Source organism: Astyanax mexicanus, chromosome 19 (assembly GCF_023375975.1).
Source record: "Astyanax mexicanus isolate ESR-SI-001 chromosome 19, AstMex3_surface, whole genome shotgun sequence".
Lineage (NCBI taxonomy): Eukaryota > Metazoa > Chordata > Actinopteri > Characiformes > Acestrorhamphidae > Astyanax > Astyanax mexicanus.
The window spans coordinates 30,082,128-30,107,721 of record NC_064426.1 but is presented as its reverse complement, the minus strand read 5'-3'; the positions used below and the strand labels follow the sequence as shown (position 1 = coordinate 30,107,721).

General features: G+C 39.8%; 2 protein-coding genes across 2 annotated transcripts in view; both read left to right on the top strand.

The window, feature by feature from the left end:
- Positions 1-6,978, top strand: part of sdk2a (sidekick cell adhesion molecule 2a) — a 277,542-nt gene extending 270,564 nt beyond the window's left edge. The window contains 2 exon segments of the mRNA XM_022673506.2: positions 4,489-4,588; positions 4,591-6,978. Coding sequence (XP_022529227.2) covers positions 4,489-4,588; positions 4,591-5,216 — 726 coding nt within the window. The 3' untranslated portion in view covers positions 5,217-6,978.
- An 8,064-nt stretch (positions 6,979-15,042) lies between these two features.
- Positions 15,043-25,594, top strand: part of cdc42ep4a (CDC42 effector protein (Rho GTPase binding) 4a) — a 31,793-nt gene continuing 21,241 nt past the window's right edge. The window contains exon 1 of the mRNA XM_007240925.4: positions 15,043-15,384. The gene's annotated coding sequence lies outside the window, so the exon portion shown is untranslated. The remainder of the gene's footprint in view (positions 15,385-25,594) is intronic.

Sequence of the window (25,594 nt, the reverse complement as noted above, 5' to 3'; positions counted from 1 at the left end):
TGGAAAGTGCATTGACTCAGTTCTGATACATCAGCTCACAGATGCCTTGTGCTGATCGACATCACCCTAGGAGTAATGAGGGGAAAGAAAGAGTGCTATCTTCCCACCCAGAGAGAGAGGAAGACTAATTGTGCTCTCTCAGGGCTCTCTGGCAGCTGATGGCAAGCTGCATGATCAGGATTCGAACCAGCAATCTCCCGATCGTAATGGCAGTGTTTAGTCCACTTTGCGAGCCTGTTAGAGAAGCTTGATTGCATCAAGCTAAAGTCAAATCAAATCAAATCAAATTTATTTGTATAGCGCTTTTTACAACAGGTGTTGGCACAAAGCAGCTTTACAGAAACATGATTACAGGACAAAGAATCAGGCAAAACATTACACATAGAAAATACAGAATACAGAACCCCCAGTGAGCGCGGAGGCAAGGAAAAACTCCCTCAGAGCTGCAGGAGGAGGAAGAAACCTTGGGAGGACCAAGACTCACATTAAAGGGGGGACCATCCTACCACTGGTCAAACGGCTTTTAAATAGAAATTTAAAAAGTCTTTTATACATCTATATAGGTTTTATGTACTCAGGAGTGTAATAGCGCCACTAATGGCTTGGATGTAATCTGTAAGTTGTTTAGGCCTTTAAAAAGGTCTAATATGAGATTAATAATGGCTGCACAAATAGTTGTTACACCCTGTTCTCCTTAAAACATCTCATAATCTCTCCTCATCTGAGTTTAAAGAGTTCTTTCTAGTTCTCATTATATCATATCAACACCTGGTTTGGTAAATTGGTAAATTTGGTAAATCAGGTGAGCAACTGATGGAACTGAACATACACACATGCTGGCTGAGGAGCATCCAGGAGAAATCTGGAACTACACTTTGTTCTTCAGCTCTTGGCTCACAGAATATAACATACTTAGTTAAAATGAGAATTCCGTGTTACAGTTTACTGTATGTATGTTTATTTGCATCTGTTCAAATCATATGTGGTGCTTTTTTTCAGGTAAAAACACTAATTTTGCTGAGATAAACGGATTACTGTAATTTGCTTTGGTGCCTAAGGCTTTTGCACAGTACTGTACATTCAGAAAAGTCAGGGCCACTGGCTGCAGGACCTCATTGACATAACTTTGGGCTGTCAAAGTGCTAATAAATAAGATCTGGCACTAAACGAAAATGCACTCCACTCGACAATGACACCAAGCCTTCAGTATATTTGAAACATGACAACAAATGGTTGCTTCTGGTGCTCCAAAATTGGTTCTTCCTGATTCAACTGGGGAACTCTGCTGGACCAAGGCCCCCATTGCCCATCTCTGTTTTATGGTATCTCTCAAAATACCATTTGAACCTCCTTTATTTAGTCTGGGGGTGGAAAAGGCTAATTCATCATCATGCAAATTTCTCAATATTTGCTTTAATCAAGTAACTCCACTTAATCAAGAAATTGCCCAAGCCCTATTAGAAATAAGGCCCACAGAAACTTGATTAAGTTGATTGTAGAATATTAACAGCATGATTGTGAGTGATTGGCAGCTGGGAGACTCTTCTTTCTTTTATCCCAACACTCTCTCTCACAGTGGGTGGGTTTTCTACTCCTTCCGTTTGCCAGGCACCAACACTGTAAAAACAGCGCTCCTCTACAGTCACATAAACACTTAGTCTTTGAGGCGAGATCCCACTCTTTCTTCTTCCACACTACATTCATTTGCTCTGTTTGCTCACTTGTGCAAATAAATGCACTCAGCAGAACCCCTGCTAAGCCTCGGCGTGCCCTTCCAGGAGTGATGATGTGCATAATTTACTTAGTTGCAAGGCTATAATCACTCTCTTACTAATCTCAGCCTCACAGAGGAGCAGCGCATGGGCTTAACTACATTCATTGACAAAAAAAAAAAAAACAAGAAGGAGTTATTGGAATTGAATGAATGGAAAGATGATCTGAAAGAGTTTAAAATATTAGAGTGAAAGGATATGTTGATTTTGGGGGAAACTGTACAGTATAAAGAAGGTTCTACTACCCAGTTTGACCAACTCGAGTCCGAAAAGAAGATTAGACAGTTGGACCTGGAGGCATACAGGTTCGGAATGGCATCCTGCAGCACATTTACCCACTGATGTTGCAGCTGGGACTGTAGATCCTGCTCTACACTCGTAGGTCCCGTAAATGCTTGATTGTTTATAAACTTGGTAGAGACATTTCAGGAAAATCTTTGCTGTGTGTGGGCGAACATTATCCTGCTGAAAAATGCCAGCGAAAAGTCCTGCAATGAGAGGCAACACATGTGGCCTCAGAATGTCCTGCACAAATTGCAGAGCTGTTATTGCCCCTTGTGTCACTACTAGAGGTGACAGACTGTTGAATGCAATGGCTTCTCAGAGCATCCCAGCAGATGGCATCCTAACTGGTCACATCAATTCCTGGATTTTATAGACATTCTTAAGGTAGAGATATACTTGCTGTTAACTACGCGTTCACGTACGCATCATGGCTGCTTCGCGTATCCTGCGTCTGTTTGGAGCATAGGTCATGCACCTCATTAAAAAATTAATGCGACATGTGCGCAAGGTGCAATACATACAAAACCGCTAGCGGCAGTGTAGCCGCTAACCACCATGTTTGCATCGTTCAAATCCGGAAGCCGTTTGCCATGTTTAAATTGTGTAAATCCCGAAGCCCTTTTTACGTTCTGCCTTCTAGGGGTGGGCGATATGGCTCTAAAATAATATCACGATATTTCAGGGTATTTTTGCGATAACGATATACTTGGCGATATAGGAAAACTAAAATAATTAATTAATTTCAGGAATATAGTATAAGAGTATAACAGCATAATCATAATGTGGCAAAATAAATAAAGCATAAAATAATATAATGCAGCAAATAATATTGCAGAATATTTAGTGCATGCATATAAACTGCAAACTAAAACAATTATACAATAAATACACCTAAAGCTTCACAGTAAATAATAGACTACTTTTAAGACAGAGCAGCCCTATTATCACGATATGGATTTTTAATATCACTATATTTCTGTGTCACGATATATTGTATACGATATAATATTGCCCACCCCTACTGCCTTCTAGTGGAAACCTCCAGTTACAAGGGTTGCACATTGGCTAGTATGTTCTCAGTCACATTCACAATGCAGCCAGTTGTCTACATGAACGCATGGACAAACAGCAAGTGTGTTTCTACCCTTAGGAAGTTGGAAGCTCAGGCATTAAAGAAGTCAACACATGTGGCCATAGGATGTTCTGCACATATCGCTCACTTGTGACTACTAGGGATGGCTGACCTGACTGTTGTATGCAATGGCTCCCTAGATCATCACAGCAGTTGGGTTTATCAAAAAGATCAAGACTCCTTATTAAGATTCATATAAACTAATATGACAACATGACTTTTTACCCATTCAGGGGGCTCTTGTATTTTCATACAAGGTCTTGGCTCCACAGAGTTTTGGGTGAGACCATACTGCTCCATATGTCTGTGTGTGGGTTGTTTAGTGTAGCAGAGAGGTTCTGCTGCTGTCTTTGTCTTCTTAGCATTTCCTTAACCTTCTAGAGTCAATAGTAATAGAGTATAAGTGTGTCTATCAATTCTTTTTGATACCCTCTGATCAAGTTCAGTAATCAGTGTGTAAGAGGAGAGTAAATACAGAGTTCTCTTGTTTTTTGGTACCTTTGTGTAGTGTGTTAGCTTTAGCCATAGTGTTACGTAAGCTTAGGCCTGTCACGATAACAATTTTTTGCAAACGTCCCAGAAATTATTGCGATAAACGATATTGTTGGCATTTGAAGACCATTAAATGGCACTAATATAATGATAACAATCTTTCATAACCTTTAAAAGACAATAAACTTTCCATTTCTGTTTATGGACCTAATTTTGGAACCCGAAACGTTCTCAGCTTGAACCAAAGTAGGTTACAGTCATAAATATAATAATATAATATATATACACATTGCAAAGTGCAGAGGCAGGGGAACCGTGGTTCTGCCCCACACCATGACGTGCAGCCCCGGTCTGTCCCAGCTGGCCCGCGTTGGACCAGCCTCAGCCTTCACTCGAGAGATACACTGACGGTGAGAGGAAGGCTGAGGCAACACAAACTTAAGAAACACTAAAGTTAAGTGACTAGAGCCGCACTGGGCCTTTAAGTTTCTTTAAGTTTGTTTTGGGTGTTGATTTTTTTCACTTTTCCTATAAAAGACACATTTTGAGTTCATTTACTCCCTGTGTCTTTGTCTTTATGTGCTTCACAATATATCTAAGTGCATTTTGTAAGTGCAAACATATTGAACGATATCACGATTATTAAAATAATTGAAGTCATGTCCATTTACTGAAAGATAAGTCAATAATGTAATTATTGTGACAGGCCTATGTAAGCTTCATTTTAGCAGTACCCTACCACAAAGTGTTGAAACATTAAAGCAAGTTGGAAAAGTGACGCTTTGTCTTTCCTCTGTCCAATCGCAGGGCAGCGACAGCGAATACGAGATGGATCCCAACCGACAGAAAACCCACTCCTTTGTCAACCACTACATCAGTGATCCCACCTACTACAACTCGTGGCGGCGGCAGCAGAAGGGCGTCTCCCGGCCCCCGGCGTACGGCTACGGGCAGCCCGACGGCGTGGCGGAGCCGGAGTCCCGCCCGCACCCTCCACCTCTGCCCCCGCTGCCCCCTCTACTGCCCCACACCGCGCCTTCCCCGCAGCCCCAGGGCCAGGGCACGCTCTTCAGGCCCAAAGGCAGCCGGACTCCAACACCTTCGCTGCTGTCCTCCGAGACCCACAGCCAGCACACCCTGTACCGGCCCCCCAGCAGCCTGGGAGCCTCCACCCAGACGCCTGCCACGGGCTTCTCCTCCTTCGTTTGATACAAGACTCTTGTTTCAGTGACCCGCAATCACAGCAGCAGCACACCTGGCCACCTAGTGCTGGCTGGGTCCAGGGACTCTCCACCCTCTCCACCACCATGTCTGCTGCTGGTTGTTGGGGTTTGTTCGGTTTCTTTTTTTTCTTTTTTTTTTTAAAGATATTATTATTATTTATAGAGGTGTTACTCAGTGTTGAACAAACTTGCTGGCTGCTTTTTTTTTTCATTTTATTTCCCCCCCCTTTCCATCATGAGTGTATGTACCATGACTGCAATTGCCGGAGTGCGCGAGTGTACGAGCATTGGGAAAGCAGACAATCATTCTGAATCTGAATCAGTCACGAATGCGCGAAAGTGTTGCTCTTTGAGATAAAGCATATTCCCTCAGCCGTTCACTTCAGACGAACTGTTCGTCAGAGATATTTCTGAACTGCAAAAAAAAAACATATTAAGAGCTGTCAGAAGATATTTTTAAACCTGAAAAAAAAGCAGAATTTATGAGATTTTGAAAAAGAGAGACCAGACACAACAGAGACAACAGAGATAACAGAGGAAATTCAAGCTAGGCTTTGCATGTAATGCAGCATATTAGCATATTATAAGTGATGCTCAGCGTCGGTGTACAGAAATCACTGGGAGTTTTGTGTGACGTTCATTTGAATTCATTGCATTCATCCAGTCACGTCGGAATGTGACAGACAGCACTTTGCTCTAAGCGTATGATAAACACAGCTAAATGTTTTGGTTGGGCAACAAGAGGATATCGTCGATGTACAATAAAAAAAAGATGTATCTCCAGAATTAAGAGGAAATTACCTTCACTTTGAATGGAGGTAAATGTAAAATAAGATTTTATTCTTATTAGGTAAAGAAAAATGGAGATACATGTTTTTCTTTGGACAGCAGCGTTATGATTGTAGAATATTTTAGAACACGTTTCAGTTTTAAATGATGGTTTAAAACCCTTTATTCTTAGTTATAAATTTCCAGTTTCCAGTTATAAATCAACCTTGAGCTTTTACCTGAGCTTTGCTAAGCTAGTTGAGACTACACAAAAAACTAGTTGGTTTTGTGGTGTCGCTGTGTTTTGTCACGCAAAAGGTATGGTTGTTTTCATAGTCTTGGGTTAAAAAAAAAGGTGCTTTCCCTGGAAAAGGCTGGTCAGGTGTGCCTGAGGACCATTTACAGGCTGTCCCTCATCACATGAACCTGTCACGTCAACTCTCCCTCGGCACCTTGGACGGCAGGGAACCGCGCTCTGGAAACCAGGCTCTGAGAGCCCAGCTCTGGGAACCTGAACGCTCGGTTCACCTGGTACTCTGGAACAAATGGCTCTGGAAAAAGCAGTAGGGTATTATTATTATTATTTCTGTGAAATGAAATGAGGACGTTACACCAGTGGACGCTGTGATCATGCACCTGATGTTTGCTATCGTGTGGATGACACGTGTGGGTGAGAGCGTGCAGCAATTAAAAAAAAAACTGGACGTCGCAACTGCATCAAAAGAATCCACTGCCCTTGTTTTTCCGCCGATTTGTACAGAAAACGTCACAAACTAATAAAGACAAAAACAAGTCCACAAGTCCACATCTGTCCGCATGTGTTGGAATCACACTCAGAGAACAGATTCAGAGAACAGATGACCCCCTCCCCAAGCCCTCCCCCTCCCAGCATCTCACCAAACCAACGACTGAAAGACTGCAAACCGGTGTCTGTTCCTTCTTTTTTGCGTTGTATGTGTTTCTCTGAATATATTGTAGAATGTGTTTTTACAGTTCACAGTGTGACACCGTGTACACATATGGCTACATGTACGGCAGCAGATATGCTTAATTTATTTATGATCGTTTGATCATCTGCTTTTATATTCCAACTCGAAAAGGTGAAAAGCGAAAGTGCCGACTCCACGCGGAAATTCCTTCAGAAAAAAAAAAAAGAACTGACGGACTGGGATTAGCGATAAATCACGATCCACACACGATCTCCTGTCTTGTTCCCTGTGAAGTGACCATCACTGTACGAATCCTTTAAGGAATTATAACGGGCCAGCTCATGGTTCTTTTCCAAAATAAATTATTTTATTTTTCAGTGCCTTTCAATGTCTCTTCCTTATACATCTTTAGCAGGACAACTACACTGATCATATATGATTTAATGATTGAACAGATATATCACTGTATAATACTACTTCTTTTACTAAAAAAAGGGTGTGAAAATGTTAAAAAATTCTTTAAAAAAAAAGTCCCCACTGTTGGTCTACCAGTGTTTCTGGTCTACCAATGGTTAGGGTGTGAAAACGTTTGGTCCACCAGTTCTTATAATGTGTGAGGCAGCCATCATGGATTTTGAACTCAGGATTGGTGAGGCTCTCCAGACATTTTGAGTAGGAAATCCAACTTCCAGTTGAAATTTCATACCTGGAACTCCGAATTCCAGTAAATTCCAAATTCCTTCTTTCACCCTATTCTTCAATGCTGTGGAACCCAAAGAACCACAAGACAGTAGCTATTATTTGGATGGTTGGTTGGAAGGTGTCACTCACTGACAGCTGCTCCACCTTGTAGATAAAGTAAAGTCAGAGACAGAAGCTCTGAAGCTGTTGCTGCACAGTTTGAGTTGGTTGCGTCATCAGTAGTTACAGAACACTGTCTACAGGACGCAACCAGCTGTAAAACTTTTCGTAAAAACATCTTAGTGTCACTGCATGACTGAGAATAGTCCACCATCCAGAAATATCCAGCCTATGACAATCCTAAATTATTTTTATACAGTAGTTTCAACACACTCAATTATTTTCTAAAGGTTCATGATTGTCAATCAAACAGACAGAATCATCATGTTAATAAGGTCAGTACCCAGTTACTGGCAAAGGAACGCACGCATTGTATCCCTATGTCAAGCGTTTCATCTTTCAGATTTTCCATCATGAGAAAAAGCCTCTCCCTTCATCATCATCAACGTCAAATCCATAAAGAGAGATGACACTTGATCCATCTCAGCAGCACTGGCCTCCTTTTCTTCCCCCGGCCATGGCCATGGCCTGTAGACTAGAGTTGAATGAGAATGTTAAATGAGTGTAAAACTCGTGAAGATCCAGAGGAACCGTGCCGAGTCGCAGTGGGAGGGTGGGAGAGCTCGTCTGGAGATAATCTCTTTATTCCGGGTTGGAAAGCATTGATCTGGACGTTTGGGTGAGCGCAGTCGTGTCATGAGGGAGAGAGAGATGAAAACTCAATAGTGAGGTAAAGGGGATTATTTTAAGGAAAGCTTATCTGTCTCTAAACCTGCGAAACACAACGATCTTCTTGAACGAGGCTTCTTGTCTGATTGGTTAGAATGAATTCTTTCTGGACTGAAAAGCATAGATTCTGTAGATCTTCCACTACTTGTAGTGCCTTTCCACGTCCTTTTTGGTGAACCAGCCCACGTTTTCACCAGTTTTAGTGGAACCATCAAACGTCACAACGTTTAGAACCATCAAACGACGTTTGGAACCATCAAACGTCACAACGTTTAGAACCATCAAACGTCACAACGTTTAGAACCATCAAACATCACAACGTTTAGAACCATCAAACGACGTTTGGAACCATCAAACGTCACAACGTTTAGAACCATCAAACGTCACAACGTTTAGAACCATCAAACGTCACAACGTTTAGAACGTTTAGAAATCCTGATTCACTGGATTTTATCATTCCAATGACCAAATTTTAAATGTTAACTAAAGACTTTGGAGTCTTTAAACCACATCTGGTTTAAAAATCAGTTACTAATGTTTTGTGGTTAGTCTAACTATCTAACTAAAAATATCCCAGGTTAGCATTGTTAGAAATACTAGTTGATAATGCATTATCCAGCATTTCCCGCATTTAAACACTATGAAACCATGTCTACAGAGAGTTGTACAGTTGAACAGTACTGTGTGTGTGACTGATTTAATGACACACAAATAGATTGAACAGATAATACGCTGTATACTACTATTTCTTTTACTTAAAAAAGTGTGAAAACGTTGAAAACTCTTCTAAGCCCCACTTTTGGTCTACCAATGGTTCTGGTTTACCAGTGGTAGCTGCGAAAAGCGGTGAAAATTCTTTAAAGTCCCCACTTTGGGTCTACCATTGGTTAGGGTGTGAAAACGTTAAAAAATTTTCTGTGTCCCCATGTTTGGTCTACCACTTCTGTTAATGTGTGAGGCCGACATCATGGATTCTGAACTCAAGGTTGGTGAGGCTCCTCTGAATTTCTGAGCATGAAATTTCATACTTGGAACTCCAAATTCCGACAGCGGGATTTAAATAAAACACAATATTAACGTTTTTTCCAATATTAAAGAAGCAACAATGCATTAAGCTCATTAGTTACCATGTATAGACTCTATGGACTCTTTGCACTGTATTTAAGAGTTGCTAAACCCCTTGGTCAATGTATTAAATGTCGATTGTATCATGAGTACATTCTAATAGTGTTAAAATGGCTCATAACAGGGTAAGCATTTGCTGTAGATTATTTGTCATTTTATTATGACAGTAATTAGGTTACATTGGCCTTGGCTTGACCGGGATGTTGTTTTTTTTCCTCATACTTAAACACACTCATCTCCAGACCTCTTACACAACACTGGGGGTTCTTAATGTCTAAAACTAACTCTCTGCGGATGGAGAGACACTCATTAACGTCCACAACCACTTTGGACAGAGTTCTAAGATCTGGGAAAGCAGCCAAGTGGAGGAAATTACTTTCAAATCTAAATGAAAGACTTGTGTGTTTTAGTGGATGACCTGCCAAGCTGTGAAATTATCAAGTTATTAAAAATACCACCACCGACCACATTATTAGGGACATATACTAATGCTGGATAGGGACTTCCTTTGCTCCTGGAACACACTCTGTTCTTTTCTAATCTGAGAATAAAATATTCTCTTTCTTATAAATTCTTTTATTTTTTGATTTGAGAACCTGTAAACTATAATTTGTGCTTCAGTTTCAATGCATGCAGAGTCACCATGTCTAAAATTTGAGATTTTGTTCAGATTTTTTGTTACAAATACTTAAGTCAACAGTACAAGTACAAACTATATTTTAAATGATATAAGTCCTCATGTTAAAAAGTATGATTTTTATTTTACAAATTACTTTCTGACCATTTTCTGTTGAACCTCCCTCATTAACTTGATGAATTGACATTTATATACAGCTCTGGAAAAAAAGAGACCACTTAAAAATTATGAGTTTCTATGATTTTACTGAATTAAAAATCTCTGGAATATAATCAAGAGGAGGATGGATGATCACAAGCCATCAAACCAAACTGAACTGCTTGAATTTTTGCACCAGGAGTCCTATTTCTGGTGATTGGGGGCAAATTATTTGGGGTAAAATATACTTAACTAAAAGTATTTAAAAGTATTTTAGGGTCTTTATATTCTTTTAACGATAAATCCACATATATTAGGCCACTAAAGTGGATAAATGTGGGATTTATTTTCAGCACCATTATTTTTAGCGGACAATTAAGTCATCCATAAAACCATCAGTACATCTCACTTTCTCCTGTCACACTGATACCTGACCTTACAATAATGATGATAATAAAGTTACTCCTAACTCTCGGTGATGATCTAACTGTTTAAACATTCCATTGCTCTTAAGTATCGCAGCCTCAGGCTTTGTCTTGCAAGAGGATACATCCCCCCAGAGGCCCGCGACAGAGGTGCAAATTACACCCATGGCGGCCTTTTGTAAACGACCATTTATCATCTGAATACACAAATGACCTGGAGCCAGAGGGTGCTGACGAAGTCCTCAAACAGCAAGATGTCCAGTCATCGTTCAACTGCAAGGGCCCTGTCAGCGTATTGCATTTCAATCAGGAGAACTCTCAGGCCATTTGGACAGGTCATCAAGAAAGAATGCATCATTTCTCGGTTTCTCTTGCAGTTTAAACCTAAACCTAAAATATTAAAGCCTAAAATAAACTACGGTATTTTTGGCACTATAAGGAGCACTGGATTATAAGGCACATTACTAATAAACATATATTTTATATGGTCTATTTTAATACACAAGGTGTACCGAATTATAAGAAGCGTTATTTTTAAAGTCAATGTTATTCTACACAGATTTCCCTCCTGAAAACTTTTTCCTGTTTATTTGGGTGAATAAAATGCTTCTGTTTATCGACAGTAAGCTTAGATTTTCAGATTTCCACTAAAGCTAGCCAGACAGAGCTACATTGAGGAAGCCTGAGTGTTCCGGTAAGCCAGGACGTTATTAGCTAGCGGTTTGTCCCACATACAGTAAACGCTGAGCTACAGTCCAATATAATCCCCTCTGAATAGCGAAAGAGCTAACTAGCGCTTAGCACGATTAGTGTGTAATGCTAATGCTGCTCCAGCAGTGCTAGCCGGGGTTAGCAGCAGCAAGCTGCAGTCCGACATACTTGCTTTTGAATGGCGAAAGAGCTAACTAGCGCTTAGCACGGTTAGCGAGTAATGCTAATGCTGCTCCAGCAGTGCTAGCTGGGGTCCAATATACTCGCCTATGCTCCAGTCTTGACTCTCAGCGCTGGAAAACTAAACTATAAAACTAAACTATAATGCTGTACTTCAGCAGAGTGGCTTTACTGCTCCTTACAACCTGACTGGTAAAATACATACATAAGGCACACCAGATTATAAGGCGCACTGACGATTTTTGGGAAAATTAAAGGATTAAAATTAAAGTGCACGTTATAGTGCGAAAAATAAGCCATAATAGTTTGCTTAAATAAATGTTAAGAGGTACACTGGAGTCCAGCAAGTCTAAAATACTGTCCATTTCATGCTTTTCTGCTCACCAGAATTGTAGAAAGTGGTTATTTCAGGTACTGTAGCCTTTCTTTCAGCTCCAACCAGCCTCACCATTCTTTGTTGACCTCAACAGATATCTGTGACTATAGAACTGGAGATCACAAGAGACTAACAGTTCTAGAAACCATAGGCAAATCAGCGTATATTACATTAACAATCATGTCACGCCCTAAATCACTTAGAACACATTTTCCCCATCCAGATGCTGAATGTGAACATACCTGAAGATGCAGGTCTATGTACAGGCGTTCCTTTTAAAGTGCTCGATGAGTGTAGAAGCATTGCTTGCCACTCGCCTGACTGCACTCACCCCCGTTTCAAGTGGCATGCATCACAAAAAAAAAGAGGAGTTATTCTTCTGAAAGTGAAAAAAGAAAGAAAAATTGAGGAATTCATATGCTAAACGTTCATATATCGTTCTCTGTTAGCTGGAAACGTTCAGTTCAATGTTCAAAACTCAATCTAAAACCTACCTACCTTGTTTGTACTGGTTTGTATATTTGGCTCTCGGCCCACCACAAAACATCACACTTTGGCCCCCCGAGACAAAAAGTAGGGGCCCTCCTACTACAGAGCTTGTGGTGTGTTTTATTCAGTGCTCTGTGTTCCCACTGAATGAGCTGTAGAAGTTGGGATAAAGCGCAGCTGCATGCTTTTCAAGTGAAGTCTAAATCCTATTAAATATGCCGTGAAGAGAACAGACTTCACTGACATACAAATAACGTCCAGAAATTTTTCTACTAACAATAACTGTTGTTCTTGTCAAGTTTTCTCAATGTTTTTTAAAAGTTTTTATTTAATGATTTGTGTCAGTGTTTTAATTTTTAGTATTAGTACGTTTTGTACATTTCCATAACATTACAATTATTTGTCTAGATGGAAAGTTTATGTGAGAAAGGTTCTAGTAACATTGTGATGGAGAAGATGCTTTCAGAACATTCTGGAATATTAGGGTATACTCATACCAAGCTTGGTTCAGTTGAATTCGGTTAAAACCTTGGGCCACAACAGACCCTGCAATCGCCACTGTGTGAATCCAATGTTAAAACCTGATTTAAACCTACCTACCTAGGTTGTATTGGTTTGAATGGGTGGTTTGTATGTTTGGCTCTCGGCCCACCACAAAACATCAAACTTTGGCCCCTCGAGACAAAACGTTGGGGCCCACCTGCAGCAGAGCTTGTGGTGTGTTTTATTCGGTGCTCTGTGTTCCCAGTGAATAAGCTGTAGAGGGTGGGATAAAGCACGGCTGCATGCTTTCCAAATTATGTCTAAATCCTATTAAATATGCCGTGAAGTGAACAAGGCTGGATTGCATCAATTTTGCTCAAGTTCCTTTCCTAGGTTTGTGTGCAAAGTCTCTACTAAGTCCTTAGTTAACACTAGTTAGTATCAAAGTATCCTTTTACCACAATTGGTTGCACCATGAACCTGTGTATCGTGTCTTAACACCTAACTCGTATACAGTGACGTGAAAAACTTTCCCCTTCTACACAATTCTTTTGTTTTTGCTTTATTGTTATACAGATTAAAAACTCTGTGTTTTCAAAAAAAAAGTGAGCAGCAAATTTTCAGCGTCCTGTGTTAAAGCAGCCTCCCACTGCACAGATATAAATTCGTTGGAGCACAGTGTCGTCTCACTATATGTACTTTCTTGCTCCCACGCCAGACAGCTCTAACCAATCAGGGGACACAGTGTGCTTGCGTGGTTTATTGGTGAGCTTAGGATTGCGCCTGTGTGAAACCAAACCCAACAGAGGGAGAAGGCACTCCAAGAAAAGAAACTCATCAACTGATCCGGAACATAGAAATCTAGACCGTGTGACTAGGCCTGTTACAATAATTACATTATCGACGTATCGTACAATAAATGGACATGACCTTAATAATATTTGATATTGTGACATCGTCTATTGTGTTTATTTGTATGTTTGTACACACATTTAACAATGAAGCATATTTTAGCCAGCAATAACAGACATATGCTTTAATAACTGAGACTCCACACACAAAGTGTGGACTGCAGTAGGTAAAGAAAAAATAAGTATTTTCAAGACTATGATTATTTAAATTTTGTTTCTTTAAAAGTGTATCATTTATTTTTTGTTGTTTTTTGATGTTTGTTTGTTTCTTTTTTGTATATTCTATTATCATTATATCAGTGACATGAAATTGTCTTAAAATGACAATAATATCGATTATCGCAATAATTTTTGGGACAATATACACAAAACATTTCTATCCTGACAGGCCTACTTGTGACCATTGGCATTGAGCTTGGGTCTAGCTTAAAGGGGCACTAAACCTCCTTAATTTTTCCTTACTCAAAATTGCTGCTTAAAATTGAAAAAAAAAGCAAAAAAATAATTGAGAGGTAGTTTGGGAGGGGCACTGGGTGATGTATGGGTTTAGGGGTGGGGCAGGACGGAGAGCTGATTGGCTGAGCTAGAGCAGCAGCGTGCCCCTGATAGTGGTAAGACGCAGATAATTGGATGTTGTCAGCGGGGGGCGGTATTATTGGTTTCTGCGTACCAAAGTACACGGAAACATCATCCTCGCCTATAACACAGTTGAACCTGGACCTAATGTCTGCTGCAGAGGTGGAAATTACCACAATAAAAGCATTTTTTAAAGGTTAGAAAAGGTTTATAGAATTTTAAGGAGGACTGGGATGTGTCATTACTTCAAAGAAACACATTTCAGCTATTTGTGGAAAAAATATGGTTTAGGGCAGGGGTGTCCAAAAAAAACGGGCCAAAGAGTCTAAAAGCAGAGAGAGTGCACAGTTGTAGCGCAGAAAATCGGGCCAAAAAGTCTAAAAGCGGAGAGAGTGTGCAGTTGTAGCGCAGAAAAACGGGCCAAAGAGTCCAAAAGCGGAGAGGGTGTTCAGTTATAGCGCAGAAAAACGGGCCAAAGAGTCTAAAAGCGGAGAGGGTGCGCAGTTCTAGCGCAGAAAAACGGGCCAAAGAGTCTAAAAGTGTCGAGAGTGAAATGAAACATCAATTTGAAAAATCTTAGTTTACACAACACTGTAAAAGATAGATAAGGATAGTGAGGAAAATGTATTATTTAAAGTGGTATATTTCATGATTTGTTTAATTACAGAGTCTGTGGCCCGTGACTTCAAATATATTTCTCCTTATGGCCACCATCAAAAAAAGTTTGGACACCCCTGGTTTAGGGTTTAGTGGCTCTTTAAGCTCTCCCAGCTCTCACCCAGTCCTCCTGCTTCATGCACTCACTGCACTGCCTCTTTAAACCCACCCATCCTGGGGGGCGTGTCCTGTGAGAGAAAGGGCCGTGCTGGGCTGAATGAGGTGCAGCAGCGCGAGAACGCGCGTGTACACGCTCAGCTCAGCGACAGGAAGGATGCGGTTCTGGGTCTGTGGAGCAGTCTTCGCTTTAGTCCTCTGTGTGCACTGCTGAATCTGAGGGAGATAACAGTTAATTACATCTGACTGCTGTACGGATGTTTTTAGTGGACTGATACCAAACTCGGGGCAAAACTCGAGGAAATGTATGGAATTTACTGAATATAGATCCGAGCCGTTAGCCTAGGTTACCTACCTGAGGACAAGGAGCAGGAGAAGGTGGAGGGATACACAAAGCGGCGCGGTGTCTGGACTGCTTACAATAAACGGTAAGTTCCACTTTAGATGTGTAGGTTAGCTAACTCTAACGAGGTTAGTTAACTAGCCAATTTAGTGAATTTACAGCTTAATTTTGGACTAAAGCATCTTATAACACGAGATATCCTGTTTACAAAATAGTTAACTTCCGTGAAATTATTATATATGTACTTTTTTAAAGGCACATTAGCCGTTAAAATTTAAATTTCGCCCTTTCGCTCACACAAGAACATCAGCTGTATGAATCCGCTCTCTGTAGCTATAGTAAAGCCCCGTGGCCGTGTTCCAATCCAATTTCTTAGCTGGCTAAGTCATACACTTCTCTGGTTAGTGTGCATCTTTGTTCTCATCCCTCGATTTAACGTTACCCACCTTGTTAACTAGTTAGCCAGCTGTGTTAACCTAGCTAGTTAAGTAGCTCGTTTTAAACTGAAAATATATATTATTTACCTACATTTGAGCTGTTAAATTGGATTTATCCCAATTCCCAAACTATCTAACCGAACCAGCTAGGTTGCCTATTTCACACAGCTGCAGCCTGGTTATCATAGCTAACGTAGCCTCTCTTCCTTTGGTTTAACAGCTTTTGCACAGGTGTACTAGAACTTGAACATGTCAGGCAGCTAAAGTGTAAAGCTTTAACAGCCTGACCGTTTGTTAATTTACGTGAAATTATTATGGATTTATGTGTAAATAGCACATTAACAGTTAAAATTGGAAGTTTAGCTTGAATTTCGCCCTCAATTTGTAATAATCCGCACAGTGGCTGTGTTCCAATCCAATTTCTTAGCTGGCTAATTCACTTAACGTTATCCTCTAGTTAGTGTGCATCTTTGTTCTCCATCCCTCATTTTTCTAGCTAGGTGGCTTTCATTTAAGGTTTTAAGGATGTAAACGTGTTGTTTTGACCTGGTTTTGAGTTATTTAATTGGGTTTTATCTCAATTCTCATTGATAAATAGCTAGGTTAGCTAAACTAGCAAGCTTTAGGTTAACTAGCTAACATTTCACAGCCTGTTTTTTGTTTGTTTTTAGTCTTCTTATTCAGTTTAACAGCTTTTGCACAGGTGTACTAGAACTTGAACATGCCAGGCAGCTAAAGAGTAAGTCTTTAACAGCCCTGTCCGTTTGTTTCTTTGTCTGCAGCCTCTGAAAAGCATGGGGGGTAGTGCTGCTGCTGGTGGCAGCAGTGCAGGCACAGCCTGTAGTGACACAGCAGTAGCCTAGCTTAATGAGGTTAACAGCAAAGAACTGATTAACATAGGGTCTACTCAGTTTGTGGACTGTATCTTTTCATTTTGTTTTATTTTAAATTTTAAATGATTTAATGCATGCTGGCTGATATATAGCTAGGTTAGCTATCACGGAGCTCAGTGCTCAGACTGGGGGTTAATATTTGATGGGGTTTTGCAATGTCATGGGTAAACTTTCACTGTGTGAGAGAGAGCAGAAGTTGTTTAGCTGCTGCTTTTATGCAGGCATTTAATTATTTAATTATCAGTGTTCAATTAGTTTGTTTGCTTGGTGTTTCAAGTGTCAATACTACGCAGTTTATTATCAGCCCAGTGCAGATACTGGATATTGAACTATAACCATTTCTATCTCTTGTTCATATTTATTTTAACCTTTGTTGAATAGCCCACCTCCGTTCTCAAACAGATTTCTGAGATCCAGGACAAGTTTGTCCAAACACGCTTTAGAATAAATGATATGGGCCATATTTTGCCCCTGCAGATAAATCAATTTGTACACTGTTATCCAGGCTCAAAGTAGCTCCACACCTCATTGATAGAATTTGGAGAGCCCTGACATTTAAAACAAGGCATTCATAACTTTCAAAGTGCACAAGAAGTTTATTAAAAAAACACTGCCCAGAGATTTAGGTCACTGTTGATTTTACGCTGTATGTTCTGTTACATTACATTACATAACATGGAGCGGATGGATAGTTCAGGGTAAAAAGAAATTTTGACTGGGCCTAAAGGAGGCCGAAGGGGGGATAGTGGGATAGAGAAGGAAAGTAGGGGGAGCAGGAGCAGAAGTTTGTTATGGGTGTTAGGAGAGTAAGTGCTCTTTGAAGAGCTCTGTCTTCGGGAGTTTCTTAAAGGAAGCGAGTGACGCTCCTGCTCTAGTAGTTGAAAGAAGTTTGTTCCACCATTGAGGAACTAGGTAAAAGAACAGTCTGGATTGCTTTGTTTGAATGTTTGGCAAAGCTAGGCGATTAGGTGGCCTGTTGTGTTAGAAGCGGACAAATCTGTCTGTTCTGAAGTTGAAAGCAGAAGGAATGAGCAACTAATAAGGCATCATGGTGTGGAAAGGAGAGCTGGTCATCAACCATAACACCCAGGTTTCTAGCAACCTTTGTCAGTAAGATTGAGAGTGACTCAATGGTTATGTTCTGTGCTTTATCAAGCCTTCGAACAAACCTCCTGTCAGAGTTCAGTCGATTAGTTTTACATGTAATGATTTGCCCTTTATCATAGACTGCACACTGTGGAGCGGCCCTACGAGAACTTACGAGCCAAAAGGTCCATATTCTACAAGCTGTCTTGAGGTCATAAACATGATCAGCAGTCTCACCTCTACCCTTTTAAAGTGTTTTTCCAAGCTCCCGGTGAGACGATCGGCGGGTCGCCTTTGCCCTTAGTCTGGAAACCTTCCATGCCAGCCTTGGAGGTTAATGCATGCTACTATTCCGTGCTGTGATCTCCTGGAGACTCTGCCAACAGCCTCATTACTGTCCTCAGCTTCTTTAACTCACACTTTTCTGGACTTCCACCAAAGAGGACTGGCAGGAAAGTTCTTTGGCAGATTTTTTTTTTATTTTTATTTTTTGGTGAGGGGCTGTGAATTCGATAGGGTTTGATATGCTATCACAATTCATTGCCAGCTATAACAATGCTGTCATGATACTTTTGATTCTGCAAACCAGATATTTATAAAATACTTAACGCTAATTGAAGAGGATAAAATACTCCTAAATAAGCAAATGCCAAGAAATGGCATGTGAATTGGATGAATGAATTGCTTTCTGTTTTACAGAATTTGATGACCAGTATGAAACAGTGTACAACATATTGCATAGCTTAGCTAACACTTAGCTATCCAAGCATCCCGTAGCCTTATTCCAGTGTTGTGAAACTGCCATACATTACATTAACTCACAGAAAACAATACATTAAAGAAACAAAAAAATAAATAGATATTTATCGCCATATATTGATAACAAAAATGACCCAATTCATGTCATTGTATCAATATTTTTTCCCCCACTCCTAGTAGAGCGTATTATTTCCTTTATAGACACAAGTACACAAACCCACAATCAATCAATCAGTTTCTATTGGTCCTATGAATAAATGTTAACATAGTTTACTGATTGCCATTGATTGTCTTATTAGTTAAGTGAACTATCGATTATTAGATGATGGACCAATCAATATGCTGTTAAAAAGGCTAAGCAAAAAAATGGCTGATCAGTAACAAGCTATGCTTAGGCTTACAATCATTCCAAAATATGTAAAAAAAAAAAAATGCACAAAAAGCAGACATATATATATATAATATATAATATAATATATATATATATATATATATATATATATATATATATTATATTATATATATATATTATACACACACACACACACATCCAAAATGTAATGTGATCTAGATGAGTGGGGGAGCAAAACTTAAATCTCCAGTGTTTTATTTAATAAACCAAACTTGTTCATGTCTGTTACAAGCATATTCAGGATACCATCAGTGAGAACATGTGTCTGCTGTGGTGTGCAGATCTTCCTTAAAGCAGTCACCAATTTTAGGCTGTTTTTTTCCCTGAGGTAAGAGAGAAAAGTTAAGTTAATAATTACTGACAAGGCAAATGAGATTAAATAAATGGAATTTGCAGTATTATGTATAGGGATAGAACAAAATATTGATGTTGCAAATATTTGATGTTGTGAAATTCACTGAAAATGACACCAGTAAATAAATAATTCTTGGTATTAGCTTATTTATTATCGTGATGCCATTCTTATCATAGGCAGTATGTTTAGATTATGTTGTATCATAAGATACCCTGTGATTCCCAACCTTGATAATGCATTGGTATCATTATTATATCAGGAACATAATATGTCTTAAAATGAGTATCATTTATCATTTTCTATGACTGGCCTACTTATATGATTGCAATGTATCCCAATATATTGAATCGTATCCTGATGCAGATCATATCACCAGGTTCTTGCCCATATGCAGCCTTATGATGACAAGCTTCCTTTCATAATCTGCAATTTTGCAACTTTGTGTGGCATTGTCACTTGCACTGACTGTAGTATGAAGTCACCAATCCTCTGTGTTTGAACACGTCGACGGCCTCGACCTCAGCTGTTTAGTGTGGTTGCATGTGGCGAAATGCGCGCGTGGCTGCAACCGTTTTTTCATCACCGGAAATTCCACTCAAACCAATTCTGCCGAGCAGAGAAAGCATCCTTCAGCTGCGGGAGAGACTTGTATGTGGTAAATGGGCTTCGATTGCGCTCTTCAATCACACGCAACAGGCCATTGTGCTCTATGCAGCGTACAGCTATTTGATTTCTGATTCCAGTGTAAACAGGAACTGTGTGAGTCAGGCATGGTGCCTTTAAGCGCACTGTATCTTAATCGCTGCGTCACAAGGTCTGTTTGACGTGATGCATTAGTACGGGGCTCAGCTACATTCTGACTGTGTATTCAAGCCTGTCCAATCACCACTAGTCCCTTTGATCCAGACCTTTGGCTAAACTGCTTCAAACTTTATATAACCCTGCTGACCTGTGCGGGTAAACAGACAGGTTTTGTGGATTTTGGGAATTGTGTGGGTGGGTAATATGTCAGCTGGTGAATGGCTCTATAAATGACGCTTTCTGACGTTTCTTTGTTTGCGGTTATTGTTTTAGGATTAGGCCGGCTGAATAACGTGAGGGAGAGAGTGAAAAGGCTGTTTTGTGAAAGACATCTTAAAGTAAATTTGAGGAAAAGGGTGCAGGGGTGTGCCATATCGTATCATATGCAATACCGTAATATTGCCAACATTTTTCACACTGTTCTCACTTCCCATTATATATATATATATACTAGAGACAGATTATGTCTGTCCAGTATCATTGATTTTACTTTAATCCTGGATATATGGAGATAATTGAAATGCAAATTTTAGTATCATGATATTTTGGAACATTGACTTCTGTTACGAATCTGTTAAAATTCTTGTATTTTTTTTTATATCTCAGTTATGAGTGTGCCATATTATATGCAATAATAAAATGTAAATTTCATTTTGTTGCAGTTTTTTTTATATCGCCAAGAGTATCACTATTGCAAAAATACCATGAAATATTGTGATATTATTTTAGGGCCATATCGCCCACCCCCATCATCGCTTATTTCCTAAATAATTTCAATTCTGATTTCAAATCAAAGATATTTTTTAATTCCCCTTAGTAGTAAAACGCTGACCAAAACCCCATTCTTTGCTATGTGCAGCTCTGTTCTAAGTAAATGTGTGTCTATGGTCACAGTTTTAAAGCCTCCCTCCTGTCCATGTTACTCTGGTTGCTGTTTTAAAAACACCATGGCTGTTCCATCACAGTGGACCCATGACTCAATGGAGCCTAAAACAGAAACTGTCAGGGCATCTAAAAAGGTGTGAACACGGCACATCAACACCCCTGAGCAACACCTTTCATGGAGCCTGTAATTTGGGCTATTCCAGGTGTTCAGATAAGATTACTTTTCTCTTCCTTTTTCTTTTTAACAAGAGCTGTGTGACCTTGTGGCTTTGTGGGTCAACTGTAAAAAAAATAAAAAAAATCTAATTTCTCACTCTCTAAACACAAAGCAGACCCTGGCTGTTTCTGGGGAGAAAATCTGTCTGTTTTGTGTGAAGGTTTGCTGCTTTAGGCCTCTTTGTTGGTCGTTGCTGATAACTGACTGTTTCTGTGCTCAGTAGGGGTTTGATTTATATGATTTCTCTGATGAGAATTCCATGTTTTAATCTTTGAGTAAAGCAGCTTTTTGAGGTGCACTGCACATATGTTGCTGTTCCACCTTCTCCTAGACCAAGTGTCTCAGACTGCCTTCATTGAATTTAAGTGCAGCCTTAATACTTCCTCTTCCTTTGTTCAGGAAGCATAGTATTTAACAGTAGAAGTGTTGTGTTTTTTTTATGGTATAATTTGCAGTCTTCATCAAATTACAGTACACAGCTCTGTTTGCCCTTTTTGCTGCAGCAGAGTTTTAACAGTATTTGCAGACCAGAAACTCTCCAGATCAGAAAATATTTTTGGTGAAAGCAATAGCATTAGTCTCACTTAATGTTACCTGGCTGGCTAACAGCTAATTAGATCCCATTGGATATTTTACACTAACTGCACATTTACCTAAAAAAAAAACTGTGGAGAGCGTTGTATAGTGCAGTGTTTCTCACCCTGGGGTGCCGTCTGGCTTCATCGGGGGTGCCGTCAAAATATTGCGCCTCACGTGCATATTTCCTTTCCAGAGTCAGCTCGTGTCGGGGTGTGTCCCAATTCACAGGCAGCATACTCTGAAGGATGCGACCCACAGAGGCGGTGTATTACTGCGCAGCTGTGACGCAATCTGTCTTCGAATACAGCCTCTGAAGGATGCAGCCCCTAAATTGGGACACACTGTAAAGTTTTTGTCCCCCCACGCGACGCACGCGCTATTTTATTTCATATTCCGCCAGCAACACCCCTCGTTCTCACCTGAAGTACTGCGCCAGCACACCCCCCACCCCCCCCCGCCCGTCCGTAAACTGGGGTGCCTTGACATCTCGCATATATTTAAAGGGTGCCGTGATAGAAAAAAGGTTGAGAAACGCTGGTATAGTGTGTGGGTCCTTGCAACAAGTAGCAAAACACCACATGGTCTATAATAATAATATGATTTTAATGCTGAAAATGTTATTTTCCACTTATTTACCACAGGAAAGCTAGTTAAAAAATCATCATGACATATCCATCATAAGCTAATAATATACAGCTCTGGAAAAAAATAAGAGACAACCTAAAAAGGATGAGTTTCTTTGATTTTACCAAATTGAAAACCTTTGGAATATAATCAAGAGGAAGATGGATGATCACAAGCCATCAAACCAAACTTAACTGCTTGAATTTTTGCAGCAGGAGTGGCATAAATTTATCCAAAAGCAGTGTGTAAGACTGGTGGAGGAGAACATGCCAAGATGCATGAAAACTGTGATTTAAAACTAGGGTTATTCCACCAAATATTGATTTCTGGAATTTTCTTTGCATTATTTAAGCTCCAAAAGTTCTACATTTTTCATTTTCTGCAAATAAATGCTCTAAATTACAATATTTTTATTTAGAATTTGGAAGAAATGTTGTCTGTAGTTTCTATAATAAAACAACAATGTTTATTTTACTCAAACATATAACTTTAAATAGCTAAATCAGAGAAACAGATTCAGAAACTGAAGTGGTTGCTTAATTTTTTCCAGAGCTGTAGAGGCTTCGTGTATCAGCACAATGTTATAAACGGCTTCGGCGGTTGAGTGGTTGTTAGTGACATATTGAGTTCCTGAATCACGTTCCCTGACTTTGGTGTTTTCTTTGGTGGTGGAGTTGTTTGTTTGTCCAGCTTGTGACCGGCTCTACAGTAAGAGATGTGTTTATGGGAGTGCTTTGTTCAGGAAGGGCAAGGATAAAAGATTTCCGCTGGGATGGGAGGGCCGGGGCTTGATGTATTCCCTGTATTCCCTGCCCTTCCTGTCGGTAGCCCCCTTTACAAACCGTAACATGCTGCCACACATATGCTGTATAGACCCGGGTTTATCTCTGTAGCTCTCTCTCTCTTTTCCTTCCTGCTTCTTTTCTGCACTCTCTGGTTCCATCACATCATCTTCTCTCCGGACCTCTTCCAGGTCCTCTGATGTTCTGAGCTGCTTGGTTTTACAGAGCATCAATAACATTGGCCCACAATCCCCTTTGAGCTCAGTGTGTGCAGGATTGGTTCTGTAGAATGGATTTTATGTTCTGTATCTTTCTGTATCTTCCTCTAGATCTCTTCAGTGGTCCTGGTTGGAGGACTTTGCTGGGTTTTGTTGGGTTTTGCTGGAGGTGCTTGCTCCTGCTTTAGCTCTCTGGAAAGCTTAAAACAAGGTGGTAGCCTCAGTTTTGCTCTTTTGAAGTCTGTCGCAAAACTAAGCACTAGCATTCTTTGCTTTATCTTATGATAAACCTCAATCACTGCTGAACGTCCATGCTTGGCCTAGTATGAGCTAAAAGTGTAGCATTTTTCATCCTGAAAATGCCGTCTAGAGACGAGGTTAAAGCTCTGTTAAGCTGCTTAGTGCATAGGGTCTTAGTGCATGGTCTATGTCGCTTCCTGTCTGCTTATCCACGCTTTTCCGGCCTGTTTTGATGTGCTGTTCACTAAAGCTAACTGATTTGCCCCATTGCCTCATGTCACATTCAGTAAACACACATTTAGTGTCCATCATAGTCTCCTGCAGAACATCTAATGATTATCTTCACCTGGTCATTGGGCAGTTGGTCAATAGCTGCGTTCAAAAGCATAGGTTGCGGTCGAAGATGGACAGATACTTGGTAGCTCTGTCCTTTTAAAGACTCCTTTATTTTTTTTGCGCAAGTTAGTCACATTACAAAACGTTTCCAAAACCCAGTATGATGTATCAGTGTTTCCAAAACAAAAAAACAATAACCATGGTGAATTTAGAATGTAGCTGGATTACATTTTACTAAAGATTCACATATGAATTTAATCTCATTACTTTCTCTCTCGGTCTTACACACAATCATAATTCTGCTATTATAAATCATTCTTTCTTTTTTTCATTTAAAATCCATGATTAAACATTTAAAAACAGGATACATTTTTAGTCAATTAACATCACTAATCATAATATAGTTCTTAGTTCTTATTTCGGCCAGGACAATATATGTACTAGTGCATCTCAAAAAAATTTCAAATATTTCAAAAATATCATTAAAAAGTTAAAAATCTTTTCATTAATTCAGTTTAAAATGTAAAACTCCTCTTATATTATATTATATAGATGTATTACACACATATTGATACATTTTAAGCCTTTATTTCTTTCATTTTTTATGATTATGGCTTACAGCCAATGAAAACCCAAAAATCAGTGTCTCAGAAAATTAGAATTTTATATAAGTCTGATTGGTACTTTTGGCCAAGTCCTGCTGGAGAATGAAATCGGCAAGTTGTCAGCAGAGGGACCTCTGGTGTGGGCCTGCCACCACTGCTGAAAAAAATATATAAGCTTAGAAGAAACACCTTTTTCCATGTTTTGCTTAATCCCTTTTAGACATTTTGCCAGATATTTCAGAATATAATTCAATTTTAAAACAAACCCTGCTCTGCATGCTTAATATTTTTTTTTTACATTTTTCTCCAGTTTTCAGAGCGCTGTTTTTTGTTTTTCAAGCAAAAATGATATATTTGCAAAAAACAATTTGTTTAAAACATCAGCTGTGTTTTTCTACTGTACACTTGGGCTCAGTCACTTCAGATATGAACAACTTTCTGTGACACAGTGACTGACTAAGAAATGCAGCCCAGGCTTTAAAACACAGCTATTGGCTCCCAGGTCGGATAGGCTTATCGCTTTATGCTGCCCATCCCAAACTCCAGCATGAGGCATAATCCTCTATCCGAGTGTGCCATTGGAGAAATTCTCATCATCCTGGCTGAAGGCAAATTGCCCTCCCCCTTACCTTTTTATTTGATTGCTGGCTGTATGTCATTCTGTCCTGTTCTGCTGCTCTTCACCATCCTGCTCTATAATAGCTTTGTCTTTGTTTGCCTCAGGGCAGTTGTAGAGCCAGTCTGTGTGCTTTTCTGTTTTTCAGCCTGGCTGGTGTTTTTCAAGGGCTCTCAATGGACCTCTCCGTAAACACGGCGCTCTGGAAATATCTGGAAAATATTTTGGTTTGGAGTAGAATACAGTCTGATGTGCTCGCATGATTGCACTGCTCTGCTCACAATGGAATCACAATGGAATCACAGTGCACCAGTGGGGGTCAGTCGGTCAGTCGAGTGAATAAGCATAAGCCTGAAATGGGTTTATTTTTTTTATAGTGTTTAAAATATTTACTGCAGATATTGGTGGATGATCAATTTAATTATTATTATGCCTGTGAATCAGTAGGCA